This window comes from Rhinichthys klamathensis, unplaced genomic scaffold, assembly GCF_029890125.1.
Source record: "Rhinichthys klamathensis goyatoka isolate OS25496 unplaced genomic scaffold, OSU_Roscu_1.1 h1tg000597l_1, whole genome shotgun sequence".
Lineage (NCBI taxonomy): Eukaryota > Metazoa > Chordata > Actinopteri > Cypriniformes > Leuciscidae > Rhinichthys > Rhinichthys klamathensis.
In genome coordinates this window covers 813718-834010 of record NW_026607053.1, presented here as the reverse complement: position 1 = coordinate 834010, position 20293 = coordinate 813718, and the positions used below count along the sequence as shown (strand labels likewise).

Sequence of the window (20293 nt, the reverse complement as noted above, 5' to 3'; positions counted from 1 at the left end):
TTCATATTCTAATCATCATCCAATTACCAACATTTAACTCTTTCTCGCCAGTATACAAAAAATGTGGATTTGGCAATTTTCACAATTTCATGGCACCCCAGAATATATTGTTGTATGAATATCTGAACATACCAAAAGAAAGAACAAACCCTGTGCTTTTAAAACAAAAACAAAAAAATTATGTTATTCTAGCTTCGTGCGTCTTTTTTTTTTAATCAACACTTGAATGTTGGCAAGTTTCATAAAAAGCAACATGAGCAAAAAGCAGAGAAAATCGCATTTTTATCAAATACTACATCTAGATAAGATTCATAATGATGATCAAAACACAGTAGATCGAGTCCATCAACAACGTACACCCATAAAGCTTCATAGTCCTATAGTGATCGCATTATGATATCGCTTGTTTCTGCTCTTTGCCTGCGTTTTGATCTCCTATCCTCACAGACCATTTGTATACTGTAACGTACACACGGCAAGGTAGGGGAGACCGGGGACGGTTGTAACACTTTTTTCTTCAGCACCTAAAACGACCTTTTTTTTTTAGCTACACGTCTGAAACTTTTAGGCAAAGTACCCATATTTGTCTACTACAAATGGCAACAATTTAAATTTCTTCAAAATATATCACAGACTTTGTGAGATGATCATGAATACAAGGTGGTCCTTTGTTACAACCTACCCCACTACTGGGGTAAGTTGTAACAGGTAGACAAAATGCACAAAAACTAAGGGTATTCCAAGTGATATGCCACAACATCATTTTTATTTTAAATGAATGGCTGCAACAATAAAATATGTGTGAATATGGGGGGTGTATGTGCATATTTCGTGTTTGTGCATGTGTAAACAATGGTGACAAGAACAAACAAATGAAATGCATTTTTAAGTCACAATGGTGAAAAAGAACAAAGAAATGAAATGCATTTTAAGTCACAATGGTGACAAGAACAAACAAATGAAATGCATTTTACGTCACAATGGTGACAAGAACAAACAAATGAAATGCATTTTAAGTCACAATGGACTTATACACTAACACAATAACACTTTCAAAACACGTGTTACAACCTACCCCGCCACTGTCACAATTGTTTAACTAGCTGTATTAGCATGGTGCTTTGAAATTACCAGGAGATTGATACACCATTCTTTACTATAGAAACTACAGTTTGACCTGATATAACTCATACAACATTATCTACAACGGTAGAAGTACTAAACAAAATATTATCTTGTTATGTTTTTTTATTTTCTTATCTCAGAATTAGATTTTCTGCTGTATAGCTTCAGGAGAGATTGCAACAAAGACTTGAAAACCTCAAAAACCTCCGTGTGAGATCGTAAAGGAAGCCTGAGGAAACTGAAACTGTCACATGACTCCTATCTTATCCCTGATTGGTGGAATTGGTAGTGTTACAACTAGCCCCGTGTTACAACCGTCCCCGGTCTCCCCTACTGTATATGCGTGTATTAAGCCTAATGTAGGCTATTGGGAGCAAACCACCCTCATGCTAAACCTTAAAAGCTTACTTCAAATATGATGTTTTCTTATTCGGTGTAGTTCGGTATCTTGCAACCATCTCTCGTCCTCGCTCGTCCGTTTGAAACTGCGTGCGCCGCGCTGCCGCGAACGTAATTTTTTTTTTTAAAATCAGCATCAGCAACTGCCAGTAGCAAATAAAATTTTGGGGTGGCACCCAGGGTGGCCAATCGCATGTCAGGGGTGTCCAGTGCCACCCCGGACCCCCCTCTGGCTCCGCCACTGAAATGATGGCTTAATTAGTTGACACACACCACAATTCTAAACATATAAACTATAAGAAATTAAAAATTACGAAAAATTCCCTTAGCCTAAATAAAATAAAAACATACACATGTACTTTACCTTCAGTCCTGGACATAATTATTGGCACCAAGTACAGAATTTAGTAAATCTTCAGAAATAAATGCAACTGAACCAATTTATGTATAATCATAAAACAGGTCCAAAGTTATTGAAAAACAACAAAGAGGATGGACAGAATTATTAGCACACTTTTGATTAATTAGTTCCTTAAACAAGATAATAATAAAATCCCCAAAATAAAACTCACCTGTTGGCATGACCTGGTTTAACCAATCAATGATGGGTTTACTACATGAAAAGGGGCTGATTGTTTCCAGTTTCTTTTTCACAATGATGGAGACAAGAGCTGTCTGAGAGCATCAGCAATGCTATTATTCAGAAACATAACAAATCCAAAGGCTACAATGCATTTGGCAAAGATCTTGAAATCCCTGTTTTAACAGTTTATAATGTTATCGAGAAGTTTCACAGTCACAAAACTGTCAAGACGCTTCCAGGACGTGGAGCCAAGCAGAAACTGGTCGACCTGTGCTGGTTTCAGCCAAGGCCAAGGAGGACAACACTATTGAAAGACAGGAACAAAAAGACAATACTAATATTTGCTAAATCTTGATAAGCCACAGTCTGCCTGGGATAATGTTCTGGACAGATGAAACCAAAGCAGAGCTCTTTGGAAACGCAGTGCATTAGTTTGTTTACAGGTGGCAGAATGAAGCATGTAAGGAAACAAATAAAACACCCTTCTCATGCTGTGGGGCGGCTTTGCTGCCTCTGGTACTGAAGGCATTGAATGTATCAAAGGAATGATGAAGCATTTTAAAGTGAAATGTGTTAGGTTTGAGGCTGTTAGATGTGACTCTTTCAGCAGGACAACGACCCAAAACACATCTAACAGCACCAAAGAATGGCTGAAAAGGAGTGTTTCTGGCCTAAATCCCATTGAAAAACTTAGGGAAGAGTGGAAATCGGCCTTTGCAAAAAGGACTCTCTAGAGAGCTTGAATGCATAGCAATGGAAGAGTGGCAGAAAACACCAGCAGACAAGTGTAAGAAGCTTCTGTATGGCTACAAGAAACGTTTAGAGGCTGTCATTGTTGCCAAAGGTTCTGCAAACAAATATTAGTAAAGGGTGCCAATAATTGTGTCCAGGGTATGTTTTGTCTGTATTTTTAATGTCACTATATTAACGCCTTCTTTTGTTGTTGTTCAATAACTTTCGACATGTCTTAAAAATATTCTGATCATACAAAATTGGATTTATAATCATTATACAAAAGATTTTCTGAGTAAATTCTGTACTCACATTTCAGGGGTGCCAATAAAACCAGAACTGTACTTGCATATTAAATACATAAATGGCACACCAATTCTTTCTTTTCTGTGCAATGCATTACTCAATAAATTCAGCAAAGCACTAACACAGCAAAAGTTATTTTTTATCTTTCCATACCATAAATGTAAAGTATTTCTGTTTTGCCTCTTGTTTTCTTGAGAACATGTTGTCAATTTTGTTTATTTCATGGTATTTGCACCCTTGACTTGACATAGTGCCACAATCGAGTTGAGCTACAAGAACTACCATTAGGAGGTTCAGTATTTACACTTGGTACATTTTCTAACATTCATCTTCTTATGATCTCCAGAGGTGGTATGATCCTATAGTGTAAATGCATGGTTGTTCAAGCCACCTGTGAATTTTACTCCTCCCAAAATGGCACTACTTCACCATAGCAGTTCCTGGGATGAGAGCAGTCAATGGGAGTGTCTTTCTTCAGCAAAGCAGACCTCTATTGCCTTTATACTCCAATTGTTGAAGTAACCACCTCCCTGTTTTTAATTTTCATTAGCCATATCAATTGCATCATCATTTTGTATCCCCACATTATCACTACCAGAAGTGATCTAGTTACTTTCCATATAAAGAGTATATTATTGTAAATGGAATCAGCAATCTGATCGATCACATGAAGTGACAAAGTGTAAAAACCTGCTTCGTCAGAGTAGACGCCAATACAGTATTGAAGTCTACTCTGTTCAATGGCCTGGACTGTTACCTTGGTGTTTGATCATGAAGTTGACGAAACATTGTGTTAGCCTCACTCCTGGGGCCAGTTGCTTAAACTGCCGAGACTAGTCTTACTATTCATAACTTTTTAAGTCAGTTACATAAAAACGTAGATTGGTCTAATTCGAAACCGAATATTACGATTAATTACTCCTGAGTTACTGCTAGTTGGACATACTAGTTCTTAAGGGTGTGTTCACACTTGTAGTTCAGTTCACTTGGTTCGGGACCAAAAAAACAAACATTAGTCCTGGTCCGTTAGCGTTCACATTGGCATTTTAACACTGAACCTAAAAATAGCGAACCTAAAGGCATAAGGATATTTTCACAACCTGATTGGTCGGCTTATATTAAGTATATTTCGTGACAAAACCAAACATCCAAAACAGTGCTGTATTCTGGGATAGATGCGCTCGTTGTATGTGCGTAGCTACATATGTGGTATTTTGACCCGCTGAGAACTCATGAAGAGCTTAAAAATCGGATAAATTAAATAAAACAGCGCCAGGAATCCCTCCGTCACACAAATGAAGATCTGCTGTGAGGAGACCCGGTTCTGATCCTGAACTGAACTGTTATGGGACACATCACGACTATGATGAGAAAAAAAACAGGCATGCTTTAGCATTTTGTCCTTTTAGGGTCTCATCTGGTGACATCATGTCCTGTTTTTGGTGTGTGTTGAGTTCTTATTTCAGTCGAACCGCATCGGAGTTTGTTTGGAAGTGGACTGAGACTCATCTTTTCAGTGTTTCGGTCAAGAGGACCGAAACACTGAAAAGATGAGTCTCAGTCCACTTCCAAACAAACTCCGGTGCGGTTTTGGTGGCACCAGGGTTCAGACGGCAGCGTTCACACTTATTCAATTGAACCGCACTAACAGAGCAATCGCACCATGGTTTGTTTTAAATGAACCAAACATGCCAAGTGTGAACACACCCTTAAGGTGTATTCACACCTGCCTTGTTTGGTTCGATTGAATCGAACTCTAGTTCGTTTCCCCCCTTGGTGCGGACCTTTTGGGCAGGTGTGAATACAGCAATCGAACTCGGGTGCGGACCAAACAACCGAACCGAGACCCAGCTGAAGAGGTGGTCTCGGTACGGTTCCAAACGAACTCTGGTACGATTCGTTTACGGTGTGAACATGAACCGACCCAATTGCAAGAAAGCACTGCGCCTTTGAGTTAACAGGCTTCCGTAGTCGGAGATTTTGGCATAATGGTTTGTGTTATTGTTGTTCAAGTGCGAAAGAGAATCCCATTCCGGCGGGCTGTCTGGCCACACAATACTGTTGCGCGTCTTTCTGCGCGCCGTGTGTGTGCGTCATTGGAATGGAATGAATGAATGAGTGTGTGCATCAGGGCATTCACATACAGCGCGTTCTCTTTAGTCTAATCGCGCATAGATGCAAAAAAAGCTTTTGCAGTTCATATAATGTATCGATAGTACAATACAAGGATGATGCTGCGTTAAACTGGACAAACCTAATTGCAAGCGTTACCATTGACAGCACTTGTTAGCAGCATATACAATAAGAATCTCATTATTTGAATGTGTGAACTAGCCCCTCTCTATGAATGAAAACTTTATACCTTATCCGTCTTCTGCGCAGTTTCTTCATATTGCGTTTGTACAGAATAACACAAAATTAGTAAAATAGCAAATATTGCAGTACGAAATATCTCCATGCTGAGCCTTTTTTGCACTTCCTGATTTCCCTACTTGAGAATCCCTATCCAATGAATGGACGACCTTAGCACACGTGTGATTTTGTTTACAAATTTTGGTTCACTTGCAAAAAGAGCAGTGTGAAAGCGAACCGTACCAAAAAAAAAAAAAAAAAAAAAAAAAAAAAAGTATTTGGTCCGGACCAAAGCAAGTGAACTATCGGACTTTCCTGGTGTGAATACACCCTAATGCCGCGTTCCAGGCAACCTGTAACCCGTGTTTTTCCAACCTTATACCCGTGAAAGTGCACTGGAACGGCAGTCAAACCCGTGACTTCCCACCCGTGAACTCGTACTAGATCGATGCACTCCCAGTTACGAGCTCTGACGTCACATAGCCCGCGAAACCATACAAAACAACAATGGTTTGTTTACATCTAGCTACCACAATTCCTTGCGCTCAGGTAGTTTGGCGTGACTGGCCTGGAACGCTACAAAGTCGTGAGTCGTGGTTTGAAGTCGTGATTTACGTGCTCAAAAACCTGCCTGGAACGCAGCATTAGACAGTCTTAACATAATTCGCCTTTGGCTAAGCCCCACCCCCCTTAGTTACTGTTGCTACGTCCGACAAACAAACTTCATCTGGGCTCTGGTATCAACATGGCTTATGCTGTGGCAGCTCTTCCTGCTGAAATTTTATCAAACTTTTATAAAGCAGCAAATAAAGTGTCCGATAGAAGTAGGCAAAAGGGCTGCAATATACGCTCGAAGGCTATATTCACGACATACAGGTGAAACGCAAGGAACAACAAGGCATCCAAATAGAGGCAAAAGCATACCGGTCACAGTCAAAAAATGAACCACCGCATATCCTACTAATGGAGACGGAGGCTGGGACTAACAATATCACGGAGCAACACTGTTCATGCAAAGCTGGGTAGGTCTCTATTCACTTCTATAATCGTTATTACAACGCAAACGGACTACGCGAGTATAACGTTGTATTTATTAGCAGCGTGTGCTAGACGACACTTGTCAGGATTTGACTTCGGTTTGGGAAGGGAAAAAAACGGACACCCCCTCCGACCTCTCTGGGAAACGCGTATCTGTGTTACAAATGCCCCAGGCACAACGTTTAACCATATTTTTGATAAAACTACGACGGTAATAGCCTGCCGAGACCAAAAATATGAGACGCCTGTGTTAAAGTCAATGGAGCGCTGTGAAAAAGTGTCGGACCTCTGTGGGAGCTCGTTCTTGGCTGCGCTGTGATTGGTCAATCTACATTCTAGGGTGTGGCTTAGCCAAAGGCGAATTGTTATGTTTATGCAACTGGCCCCTGAACTCTTGTCTCTTTATCTTCAGGTAGAGCAAAATGACAGGCCCTCCATCTTTGTTGTTCAGACTGACTGCATTGGCTGTGGCTGTATCTTTGGTCTCCACTGGTGCTTCTACCACAAACTATGAAGACGACTGCCACTTGACAGAGATTAAAGTCCCAGTGATCATGGACGAAAGCACAGTGAGGCTTCAAAGCCCAGAATTCACTGCTGACGACGTAAGTGAGCCAGGAGTGATGTGCGGGATTGAGTGCCAACGAAAGCTGCCAGAACCCAGGCCTGCTGAGCTGGAACGACTACTGTCTTATGAAACCATCTACGAGAATGGAACGCGCATCTTCACCAAAATAAAACTGGAAGGGGTCCCTGATTTAAGAAACACGACCTCTTCCGTGGTCTGTAAGACAGGATACCTTAAACGCAGAAAACGGCAGGTATATGGCATGGATGGACGCTTTGTGATCACAGATAAACACTTCACCACCAATTACCCCTTTTCTGCCTCAGTGAAGCTCTCCACGGGTTGCTCAGGCATCTTGGTTTCTCCAAGACATGTACTGACTTCTGCCCACTGTGTCCATGATGGCCAAGACTATTTGAAAGGGACCAAGAGGCTCCGAGTGGGTATCATGAAGCTTCGCTCCAAACGCAGGGGAGGACGCCAACAAGGAGGCAGGAGGAGAGGAGAAAAGAGGAGAGAAGGTGAAGGAGATGTAGCCACTGAAGGACAACTACTTCAAAAAGTTAGAGACAACAGAAGGAAAGGGAAGGACCGTTTTAGGCGAGACACAGATTCAGACCAGTCCAGACAACCAGTTTTCCGGTGGACACGAGTCAAACTGACTCGAGTGCCAACAGGTTGGACAAGGAGAGCAGGCAATGAGGTCTCAGCCGACTACGATTACGCCCTTCTGGAGCTCAAACGACCCCATAAGATGAAGTTCATGGAGTTAGGAGTCGTTCCAGTGGTCAAGGACATCCCAGCTGGAAGAATCCACTTCTCTAGTTTTGATAAAGACCAATTAGGGAAAGTGGTCTACCGCTTCTGTTCGGTCTCGGAGGAATCTAACGACCTGATGTACCAGTACTGTGATGCGCAGAAGGGGTCGAGTGGAGCGGGTGTGTACGTAAGGCTACGAGACCAGGTGGGAAAAGGGAAGTGGAAGAGGAAGGTAATTGGTGTGTTCTCTGGACACCAGTGGGTGGATGTCGATGGGATACAGAAGGACTATAATGTGGCAGTCAGAATAACACCCAGCAAGTATGCCCAGATATGCCACTGGATCCATGGAGATGCTAGTCAGTGTAAACTGGCCTGAAAAAGGTCGATTCAAGTTCAAGTAACTATATCCAACTTGTCAGTAAGTCCTCAAGACCGCTGGGACGGTCTACTTGCAAACTTTATAACTGCTCATATTTGTGACCTAATGGAAAGTTCATGGTGAGTACTTGCAAACACAAATCTTTACAGGAAATGCCTTTTTTTCACAAGATAAAATTGGATGCGGCATATTTCTGTTTTCATTGCCAAAATGTGAGACTGTAGGCTTTGTAACATCATGCTCAGGCCATGTTTATGTTTAAAAGCCAACATCACCAGCTGAGGCCAAGTAGACAACTACTGAAAAGCAAAACAACTCGACATTCAGTACGGTTTTTGTTTAAGTTCTTGAAGAGTTCACCAAATATGAAAAATGTCACCGGTTACTTGGAGAAGAGCCTGTTTTCCATAGAAGAAAAGTGGATGGTGATTCACACTACCTCTGAGAAAATAAACAGCTTCAAAGTTTTTAGAATAAAATGACATAAATCATATGGTCTGTTATGCTTTTTAAAGCCTGGCAGTGTAAATCACCATCCAGTTTTTCTGCATGGAAACTTGTAACTCACATTTATAGCTTGTAATGAGTTGGTGTTAATTCATAACTGGCGGGATTGTTTTGGTCTTATTGTATTTGTATTTATTTAATATTAAATGCCTTTGTCTAATAAAGTCCATTCAGCTAAAATATTAAATTACATAAGCACTAATTCATAAATGAGCATCAGCTTCTGCGGTTTTGATTCACACAATACATGGTTTTAATATCTTTAACCACTAAATGCCAAACAATTTTCCTTTTTACACCATTCTGGTTTATTTTAATTTTTTTGAAATGGCAGAAAAAGGAACATTTGTTACATTACACATGACAAATAGCCATGTTAACAGCAAAAAAATAAGTAACGCAAACAAAGTGCACATTCTACACTAACAGCTCATCTGTTGGATCCAAATATAAATACAAAGCTGAGCGGAGTGACACCAGAACCAGCCAACTGATGATTTGATGCAGCTGGGCTTTAATCCTCCAGAGAGCCTGATTGGACAGCATCCTGGTAGGACGGCCCGCCCTCTTTCTGGTCCGGGTAGAGCTTGATAAGGTCGTCGATTCGGAGGATAGTGATGGCTGCCTCTGTGGCGAACTTCAGACTCTTGGTTTTGACCATTGTGGGTTCATACACTCCCGCCTGCTTGTTGTCTCTTGGCTTTCCATTTACCAGGTCCAACCCGATCCTGAGAGCAGACACACACACACACACAGGGTTAAACAGAGTAATCCATCTATTTTTAAACTGCATTGGCTCTCGGTTTAATCCATAATAAGCCACATAACTTCCAGATTATTGTCTGAACAAATCCCATCAATCTACAAGACCATTTGAAAGCCATTTCAAGCAAGTAAACCAAAACCGTACTTCTAAACACTACCATTTTAATTCCTGATTGCATGTTTGTCTGCTGTCTGACAGTGCAGTCGTATTTCTAAGACCTGAACAGGTTCCCTGTGTGATGAGAAGAGAGCGACACTAACCATTTGAGGTTCTTGCGTTCAGGGTTGACCTGAGCCTCGTTGTGGAAGGCTCTGAGTTTGGCCACCAGGTCGGTGGAGTCTTGCGCAGCGTTCACTGCCAGGGTTTTAGGAATGATGAGCAGAGAGCGAGCAAATTCAGCAATAGCCAGCTGCTCACGGGAACCCTACAAACACACACACAATAGTTACACGCATACGCACAACTTCACATGCAAATGATTAAAAAGCACAATTACCGTATATTAAGAACAGAGTACAACAGTAACCATGATTTCCCCCCAGAATATTGAACAATAAAAGGACTCTGCTACAATTCCTGTTTCCATTGTAACATTGACTATTCTTTTCAGGATTGTGGTTTTAACAGTTTATTCAATTTAATTCAGCAATAAGGTTCATTAGTAAACATGAACTAAGAATGAACAATAGTTCTTCAGCATTTATTAATCTTAGTTAATATTAATTTCAACATTTACTAATACGTTATTAAAATCAAATGTATTTGTTAACATTACTTAAGGCACTGTGAACTAACATGAACAGCTGTATTTGTATTAACTAACATTAACAAAGATGAATAAATACTGTAACAAATGTATTGCTAATTGTTAGTTACTATTGAATCTTATTGTAGTGTAAACTATTTGTTAGTGTTACCAAAACAATAAAATAAAAGACGCTGAAATGTCACTGATGTATAGCTTCATGGAAATTCAGTGCTAACAGTAGGTCTGTCTAGAAAGGTTTACAGACAAATCACTCAATTGTGAATAGTCTGAAACAGATCACACACAGGCCTAGTGAGGGTTAACAAGCCTCGATGATAGACTACGCGTGTTAGTTTCGAGCAGGATGGATGCAGCTGTCAGCAGAGCTGTTTATCTGTCTCTTTCCACACTCACGTAACCGCACACGACATCGAACAGGCACGGCAGCAATTATAACGGGAGCGCGTTCATACACACACACTCTCGCCCAACACAGTAAAACCATAGAAACTGGTCTCAACTTCATTCTACCAATAAACGCTTGCCTGTTGCATTTAGACATTTATATATCAGCTACAAAACACTATTGACTTGAACTTGCTGATCCCAGCAGCTGGGAAGGGCTGTGCTCTCACCATGCTTGTGGCGTAGTTCTCCAGATAGATGGACAGAGCCGCCTCGACAGCGCCACCTCCTGGCACCACGGACTTGGACTCCAGCACCCTCTTCACCACACACAGGGCGTCGTGCAGCGAGCGCTCCATCTCATCACACATGAAGTCATTCGCCCCGCGCAAGATGAGAGAGGCACACGTCCGCGCCTTTGTGCTGGAATACAAAGAGGGAAAAGAGTTTTCTCCAAAACTTTTTCAGGCCTGAAAATTGCCATTTTACAATTCCACGACTTATTTTATAGTCATTCCTGATCCCTATATTTATATCATTAAATGTTATGAAGAAAAAAATTAATAAGTCATTACTGGTCTGTATGTTCAAATAGAAATGTTTTATCACATTGATTTTAAAGGTGTATTGCGCAACTTTTCACGTTAAAAATACCTGTTTTTCTATCCTATACATGCTTAAAGAACTGCCTGATGGGCTGAATGAGCCCTTCTCTGCGCACTGAGATTGCCTCTATAATCCTGCACAGTAAAATATATAAGAGGGATTCGGGCTCGAATTTGAGACTGGGAGTGACGTCATGCGCGTTCACGCTCACCAGGCTGTGTCTCGCAGGTTTGTGTATTCGCCGGCGCCGCCATTCTCCGCATCAGCGAAGACAACTCGTGCGTCAAAGGTAGAAGATGGATTCAAAGAGACAGGCTTGAATTCCATTCCAAACCCCAACTTCACGTAAAGTAAAGGAAAGAAACATTTTGTCTAGTGCCACCAAAAGGTCCAAATTGGAGTCAGACAGGCGTCGGAGTAAGACGAGAGTCAACCTCGGGAAGGCATTCAACAAATGGAGAGATCTCCGGTCTGCTCTTGGTCTCAAACGGGGTCCTCAGTTGGCTTTTTTCTTGATAAAACGGTAAGATATAGCCCAGTCTCTAATGTTTGATACGGCCAATCTATGTATGACAACAAATGACGATGCGTAAAATGTGTAATGCTTTAGCGTAAGCTGGATACATGTACAATCAGAATTGGTTGCAGTTCCGCTTGTCGCCAGAGGGGGCGTAGTTCTGCAAAAACTCAGAGACTTGCGTTTTGCGCCTTTAATTTCTTCTATCCTCACATTTAACTAGCATAAGTTTGTGCTGTAAAAGTTAAGTGTGAACTTCGAGACGTCCAGTTTTTTTGTATAGCGTATTTCCCACACACCTATCATTCATTTTTGGGCTTGGTGCTTATAAAACAAATTCTAGTGACATTCATTATAATTATTCATTGTAAACATGTTGTTTTACATGATTTCTGGATGTAATAATAAAATGTGACTTTTTACACACAAGCTCATTTTTCTTTCAGTGCCAATTTAGTTTGAGATTTATCTTCCGTGTTTGGAAAAGCGGTTTAATGGCATCTCTTTAACTTGAGGCGTACAGATTATTCTGATAAAAAGATGTAGCGCTTATTTGCAGGATAATGCTAGTGAAGTGACCAAAAGGAACCAGAAGCGATTTAATGAGCCAGACTTTCACTACACTGGCTAAACACTTTTCCTAAACACACATCTTCAGAATCCAGTGATACGTTCTGTCCTTCCGGTTCTGATGACGGAAAAGGAACGTGATCTCACTTTTTGACAAGGATGAGCTCGTCGTCACACACATTCTCCTGCACCACCTCCTCCGCCTGACCCAGCATGGCCACCTCAAACGTCTCCTCTCCCTCCAGGTTAGACAGAGATGAGCAAACAGTGGCTGTAGGGGGAAAGTCAAAACACCAACATTGAGAATAAAACACCTTCAAGAAAAGAAGGGCTAAACCTAAGCTTAAGTGTAGACAGCTGACCGCCGGTAGCTTTGGCGATGCGTTTGAGGTCCTTCTTGAGCACTCTCCTCACAGCCATGGCTCCCACATCTACAAAGTACTTCAGACACATGTCATCAATGCCTCCGGTGGCCAGAATCACGTTTGCCCCCGACGCCAGGATCTTCTGAATGCGCTCCTTCGTGATGTCTGATTCCCTGAGGACCAGATGCAGAAGAGCCACATTTATAGACCTCAAATTATGACAGCAGTGTTTCCCCATTAATAACCTAGACTCCTACTGCAATTATCTAATTTGTCCTACCACAATTTAATATTAAACTGAAAAAATGTGAATTTCAAATCACGCTGTATTTTGCGCCAATTGCTTTGGCAAAGTAACTGTCAAATGAACTAAAAAGCAAAAGCGTGATATGGCTTTGTAGGGCTGGGCGATAAAACGATAACGATATGTATCGCGATAGACACGTGATCGATATCAATAAAAAATGTGTTCGATAAAACGTTCGATAATTTTTTTTTTTCTTCGTCGGAAGAAACCACAGGTTGCGAAGCAAGTTTGCATTAACAAAGGCACTCGCTCTCTGGTAACCTAGCAACGTAGGGAGTGACACGCTCAGGCAATCATGTGTCAGTTTGTTTGCGCCATCAAAAAAAAAAAGAAGTTTGGTTGCGCCATCGTTGTCTCGTGCTGCTGGGTTCCTCATCAGTAACCGGCGATTGATAAGCAGAAAATGAGTGCCCTTCATCTGCATGCCATGCAGGCTAGAATTGCGAAACATTATTGGATAATTCGCTCTATTCGCGTTTGATGTGAACACAGCATAATGAACAGGCTGCGATGTCAAGATTGCAATGCTGGTGTGTGTGTGTGTGTGTGTGTGTGTCCGACTCCACGCGCGCGAGAGAGAGAGGCGCGAGAGAGAGAGACACGCGGGCGCGATCGAACAGTGGAGACATAAAAACATACTCCGTCATTTTGTTAATACAGGACATCAGTCAGTCTGCAAAGTGTTTACAATATTTGTGTAGGCCTATACTCGCAATAAAACACAACATTGTCCTTTTGTCACACTGTATTTATTGTCAAACTGTAGCCTACAACTGTACACACTGTTTTAAAAGCAAAACATCTTTATCCAACCCCTTTGTAAAACAGTCTGTGTTCCATCTTTTGGACATTCATCATATCGCATTGGTTTTCATTTCTTGCCCTCAAAACAGAGCACTAATCTGTTATTTTTAAGTTACACATTGATTAAAAAAGAAAATTAAATTTGTTGGTAGTATTATTTTATATGGAAATCAATTATTTATAATTCTGATGAGAATAAAGTTAGGGTTAATTAAAATTAAGGAAAACAAATATATTGATCTGAAATATTGCAAATTAATTTTAAATTCATTCAGGTACAATTACCAAACATATCTCATATCTATCTTTTAAGTTTAATTAATAAACCAATTATATAAAACTATTATCAGTGCACTATAAATAAACTGGTTCTATGCCTTTATTAATAAAACTTATTTAAAAAATACAAGGCTTAAGACATTTATAAAAATGCCTTCTATATTTCTGTTTTGCTTTTCACTCCATTGTACCGAAATCGTACCGAACCGTGATGTCTAAAAAAACCACCCCCGTCCCGCCGCGCCACTGTCACCTTTTTTACTCTGAGGAGTTTGCAGGTCTGATTGTGAATTTAGACTTATGTTTACATTTTAATTATTTGAGTTTTCCATGGTTGTGTTGACATTTCTGTCTTGGGATTGTAATCAGAGGAAGGTTAAGTTTAAAATAAAAATGTTTAAATGTAATATATTTTTTTCTCCTGGTCCTTATTTTAAATGGGTCATAAAAAAAATCAATAATTATCGATATCGACCGATATGAAACACTGATATCGTGATACAGTTTTCAGCCATATCGCCCAGCCCTATGGCTTTGTGCCCTTATCAAAACGCTGTGATTTGATTTAGTAGTTTTTGTTAAGATGCAGGTTTCAAAGCGAAGCGCACTCTTTGCTCACGCAATCAGCTTATGTTTTCCAGCTGATAGAATGCAGCGAAATCCATCTTCTGCATGTTCTGTGAGTTTAACATGCATTTGGGAACGAAATGTGAGCCAGTTACGCTTCATTTTCCAACATGACTGTGGACAGATTGCAGGATTTCACTAGATTTGAAAGGAGGTGCATTTGTAAACCTGTCTTCCTAGAAACAGCAGTGTTCTGCCAAAATAAAAGGATCGAGCTCCAGCCCCTATAGTGTCACAACCTCCAGTGGGGAAACCTGGTGACAGTCTTACTTCAATCGGAGATAATTGAGAGCAGGCACTTTCCAAAAACATAAGAAATCAGGGCCTGAAAAGTTCTCACTAGTGCGAATACAGTATATACTGTATATTCATATTTTATTACAGAAACTGATTATTTAAAATAACTAAACCAGTACCTAAGGCTGCATTCATTTGATTAAAAAGACAGTAAATCATTTTAATATTGGGAAACATCATTACAATTTAAAAATTTCTGTTATTTCCATGATGGTAAAGCTGTATTTTCAGGATAATTAATCCTAGTCTTCAGTGTCACATGATCCTTCAGAAATCGCTTTGGTTGGCCCCGTGGATGGGAAATTTTGTTATAAAAACGGATGGAAGCGTCGATAAGAGCATGGTTGTGCGCAAGTTATGCAACAAGGAATTCGCTATTGCTATTAGTGTAGCTATTGCTACATTTAATGGCAAAAATTGAACTGGTCTGCTGGACTTGGTTTAACAAAAATAAACAATATGTTGTTGATTAAGCTTATGTATTGTCATTATTCAATGGTATACTAAAAATCCATGTGAAAAAAAATACTTCTCACTCTTCTCAGGTCAAATATTTATGCAATGAAAATGCGATTAATTTCGATTAATTAATTACAAAGCCTCTAATTAATTAGATTTTTTTTTTTTAATCGAGTCCCGGCCCTAATATATATATATATATATATATATGAGTAAGAGTTATAACCACAAAAGGTTTTTTGGTTTTTAAGCAACGTGACCTCACCTCTGTCTGATTTGGTCCAGTTTCTCTGGATCATTGATGACCACCTGAACACCCATCTTCATCTTGGTTTTCTGCAGGCTGAAGTCCAGACAGGCTATCTTGGCATTGGACACACGCTTTACCATTCCTAAACAAATACCAGACATTTTACTACACCGTCACACTAACATATACCATGCAAACGGCAATAAAACAGACCTTGCGATCCGACGGTGCAGTTAAGAGCGTATCCGTTGACGAGGAAACTCTCTTTCTGGCTGCGCCCGTGAGCCTTCAGCACATTGACGGAGTTGATGGGATAGCGAGCCACACCTTTACCATCAACAAACTTCACAGCCAGGGCAGCGTCCACCACCATATTAGCAAAGAAATCAGCATCACTGACACAACGTCAAGGAACATCATCTGATTTTAAATGATTAGTCAATGCGTATCAATCTCATTTTATGCAGAAGGGAAATGCACACTCTATGACTATACAAAACATTTCATTATTTACACTTGAAAGCATTTTTTGCTGCAAATCCCAAAAGTTCTTCACTTTTTCACAACAGCGCCATCTGATTTTAAACACCAATGAAAAGTAATGTTGTGAGGGATAGACAATCTATTATTATGAAAATACCTGAAGAGATGTATATTTATAATGGAATACTAATTTGACATAGCCTTTCACATTGTACAGGATACTATAAAATAATATATTTTCGGTCTGATTGTTTAATCTGAAGCCACATCAGATCACAGAAGGTTATTTAAAACACTCGATTTGTGGTATAAACTAAGTTTGCAGCCAAAAATGGTTTTAATTTCAAAAGTTGTCATGCATTTATGGTGTGCTAAGCTAACATGCTAGCTAGCCCTAAGATGCACCTGCCACCTAGCCTAACTTTTAAGCCATTTAAGCCAGACAGCTGCGTTTTGGGTGCCGGAAAACGCACACTGTAGAAAACGGGTTGCAAAGTGCAAGTTTTTGAAAACGGTCTCCATGTAAACAACAAAAACGTGAATCTGTGAAAACGATGACGTCTAATGGCCTGATAGCGTGTTAGTCGTTTTCGCAGATCCGTGTGAATGGGGATCGTTTTGACAATAGTGTCGTCTATATGCCAAAAACTGAAAGGAACAACTTCTCGGTTTTAAGCATATTGCTGTTGTGTAAACGTACCCTGAGACCATACTTATCCTTTTAGAGCAAAGGGTTCATGAACTATCTGTTTTAGTTCGGGTACGCCATTTCTTGAGATTTTTCCAAAAGCTGGCTTTTGTGCTTGTGAGAGTACTCAACAAAACGGACATTTTGGCATAATTTAGTGTGTTTTTGTCCATTCAAGCAGTGCGTTGTGTGTGCCAGTACCGCACTGAGTTCTCTTTTGTGTCTTATCACGCTTGAATGGTTTAAAAAGCATATGCATGAATAAGTGCGTGGTCATAATGTACCACTATATGCATAATGTAAAGGATGACGGGGAACAAAAAAAAACGAATGCTGGGTTAAATATTTTTAACAAGTATATAACAAAAGATAAAACCACACTATGAAACACAATGTACAGTGAACCGCACAACACAGAGGATACACTCCAATGATCTTGGAAGACATGGATGTCTTGGCGGCATTGATGAGACACTCTCTGCCCAAGTCATCTGTGGCGATGGTCAGATTCTCATTGATGTATCTGACCGCCTCCCTATGAACCACAGCAAATCCCACCGATTAATGCACATGTCCTGCTTTATCATGCTTAAACAAAACGGCACAGGAAGCGTTTCTCACTTGCAGGCCAGTCTGTATCCACTGATGATGGAGGTGGGGTGTATCTTCTGCTTGACAAGCTCGTCGGCACTCTTCAACAGTTCAGCAGCAATGATCACCTACACACACACACACACACACACACACACGGATGAGGGGTTTCCACAACACAATCCTACTCTGAGATTCAATCATCATGGTCTAATGTACTGTCACACATGTGGAGGCCGCAGAGGAAGACCTGCATGTCCCACAGTTTACGACAGACAGTTTCTGTGTCCTGTTAGCATAGCCACACACTGACACAACCCAGGTGGATGGCACTATAACAGGAAGAGTTTTTATATAATAGACACTCATCTAAAGTAAGAGATGCCTCACCACTGATGTGGTGCCGTCTCCGACCTCCTTGTCCTGCAGCTCCGCGAGTTCACACAGGACCTTGGCCGCCGGGTGCTCCACCTCCAGCAGCTTCAGGATGGTGGCCCCGTCGTTGGTGATGGTCACGTCCTGAAACACACATACACCAGCATTAGCAAACAAACCAGAGACATGTCATCCGTGTGGATGCTAGATCTGGATCGAAAACAATGGACCTTCATTTCAATCAACGAAATCTTTTAATCTATGCAGTTTTTAGTTGAAAAACCTTTACCAGACACTATTTGTATTACGCCTCCCATTCAATGATTATAAAAAGATTTTTGCTTTACATTTAATGCACAAGGTCTGAGTTTTCAAATTCTGTCCATTTTATAACTTCATTCAAACAGCTGATTCATTCAAGGAAAGAAGCATTTGAGAAGCATCTTAATCTATCCTAGTCAACTGATTCGTTCAAAAAGCTGATTCACTCAGTAAGGAAACACCGCCGTGTGTGTGTGTGGCGAAATAGAGCAAAAACAGGCAATATGGTGTCACTTAATATTAACTTCTTGTTTATTAAACTTGTATAAAATCAATATCACATTTGTTATGCTGATATTTGGAGAAAAACGGCACTCTTGTGATATTTATTTCTAAATTATATAAATAAAGACTAAATCCCGCACTAGTCTAATCTACAAGACTGCATCACGTAGAGTATGCATGCACTCTCTGGGTGTGTGTGAAGGGTAGGCTATACTCGATAATGTCAAATCGCACATCGTTAAAAACAATTACGAAATCACAGACGATATATATCACACACCCCTATTTTAAAGTGATATATCTTCCGTCATTTTGACAGACAATTGTATTTTCCTGCTTTAGAAACATTCCAGTAAACACTGCTAACAGGGACAAGAAGTGAAAAGGGGAGACAAGGGATATAGGCTACTAAAAATTTTATCTGGAGAGCAGACCACAAATGCCCAGTATATATTGTCCTTTTTCATACATCTGAAAACAAAGAAAATATTTATAAAATAATCAGGAGGAAAAGGAGGCAGCAACTTAAAAGAGCCCTTGCCACATATTCTTGTTATACCACGTCACATTAAAACACCAAGTGTTACGCTATTCTCTTGAAGTCTGAACATGAAGGGAATTTTATAGGATAAGGATTATTTGTAGTGCAACCTTATGATTTGTTTTATTCTCTTTGAGTGGAACTTCCCCAAACCGGAAGTGCCTCCTGTAATCTAAACGCATTAGGCATGAGAAAGCTGGATGAGACTGAACATCACTCTGACAGGGGGAAACGTGTTTAAACTTACACCAATGTCATCCACCAACATCTTGTCCAGTCCTACGGGACCGAGGGAGCTCTTCACGATGTTAGCGATGGATGCAGCGGCCATGACTGCAAATGAAAAAACAAAAAATCAGCATTATGAAGATTTAACTTTTCTGCTCAGCATGATTACACAGTGTTGCCTGCAGTCAGAAACCGTGTAGGTTTTTTAATGCAAAGTTAAAATGCAAAAGGTTATAGCGCAACTAAATCATAAAAGTGTTTGTTTATGTTTTGTGGGCTTATATGCAGTTTAAAAGCCTACATTGTGGACTTAAAGTAAACACTGACACTAAACGGGGCGTGGATGCAGCATCACACAATAGCAGAAGTCTAGTTACCAAAGCCATTTATGTATGTCGTCGATATGCATGGATTATATTTTTCTTCAACATTACTGTTTCGTGTAGTTCAAACAAAAACTTTTGCCCATCATAGTATCACTCATACTTCATATTTCACATGCTTTGATTCCTCCATCTGATAAAGTAACGCACATGCGTAGCTATATCAGTGATGGATAATCTAACGTCACCGGGTCAAGAAACACAATCACTGTTCCGACAGCGTGCAGACCAAAGAAATGAACACAATAACGACTGCAGAAGACAGTGAATACGTCTTTTGTTGTAGGTTCAGTTTTAAACACACTGGTTCCTCTGAGCCGCACGTGCTGCTCGAGACACCGGCCGCGGCAGCTCTTCCGGTTAAAACATCGCCACATCGGGCCGTTTACCGCGCCGCTTTGTTTTGCTGTGGTCAAACATGCTCCCGACTCACCGTTTTGAGCCCTGACGGACTCGCCGGTCGTCCTCTGGCCGAGCACAGTTAACGGACCCTCTGTCATGGACATGTTGGACTGGAGAGAAGAATGGAGACGCGCGCGCTGGGTTATGGGTAGGTGCGCGCGGGAGGGGCGCGCGTGGAAAGTTCCAGATCAATCCTGATAAACAGCTTTCTTTCGGTTCACACTCACATACATGAGCCGCTTAACCTCTCCAAAGACTCGACTCTACACACTGGTGTCTATAAAGAGCAAATAAAACCACACAGA

General features: G+C 40.7%; 2 protein-coding genes across 2 annotated transcripts; one reads left to right on the top strand and one right to left on the bottom strand.

The window, feature by feature from the left end:
- The first annotated feature begins 6952 nt into the window (after positions 1 to 6952).
- Positions 6953 to 8271, top strand: LOC130075678 (inactive serine protease 35). Its single transcript, XM_056240421.1, has one exon. The coding sequence runs from the start codon at positions 6958 to 6960 to the stop codon at positions 8239 to 8241; it is 1284 nt and encodes a 427-aa protein (XP_056096396.1). The 5' UTR covers positions 6953 to 6957; the 3' UTR covers positions 8242 to 8271.
- A 764-nt stretch (positions 8272 to 9035) lies between these two features.
- Positions 9036 to 20179, bottom strand: tcp1 (t-complex 1). The gene is made up of 12 exons (XM_056240419.1): positions 20020 to 20179; positions 19223 to 19308; positions 17904 to 18032; positions 17544 to 17641; positions 17347 to 17457; positions 15965 to 16146; positions 15767 to 15893; positions 12726 to 12901; positions 12511 to 12634; positions 10901 to 11093; positions 9778 to 9941; positions 9036 to 9479 (listed from the first exon to the last, which is right to left on the bottom strand). Exons 1-12 carry the CDS (start codon positions 20090 to 20092, stop codon positions 9266 to 9268), a joined length of 1677 nt encoding a protein of 558 aa, XP_056096394.1. The 5' UTR covers positions 20093 to 20179; the 3' UTR covers positions 9036 to 9265.
- Positions 20180 to 20293: the final 114 nt, after the last annotated feature.

Bases quoted from the DNA above. Each gene is read 5' to 3' on its own strand.
- LOC130075678 (XM_056240421.1), top strand. From the start codon at position 6,958: ATGACAGGCCCTCCATCTTTGTTGTTCAGACTGACTGCATTGGCTGTG.
- tcp1 (XM_056240419.1), bottom strand. From the start codon at position 20,092: ATGTCCATGACAGAGGGTCCGTTAACTGTGCTCGGCCAGAGGACGACC. The intron at 17,642-17,903 runs GTGAGGCATCTC...GTGTGTGTGTAG, and splicing joins GAGACGGCACCACATCAGTG to GTGATCATTGCTGCTGAACT. The intron at 11,094-12,510 runs GTGAGATCACGT...TTTGTATTCCAG, and splicing joins GAGCTCATCCTTGTCAAAAA to CACAAAGGCGCGGACGTGTG.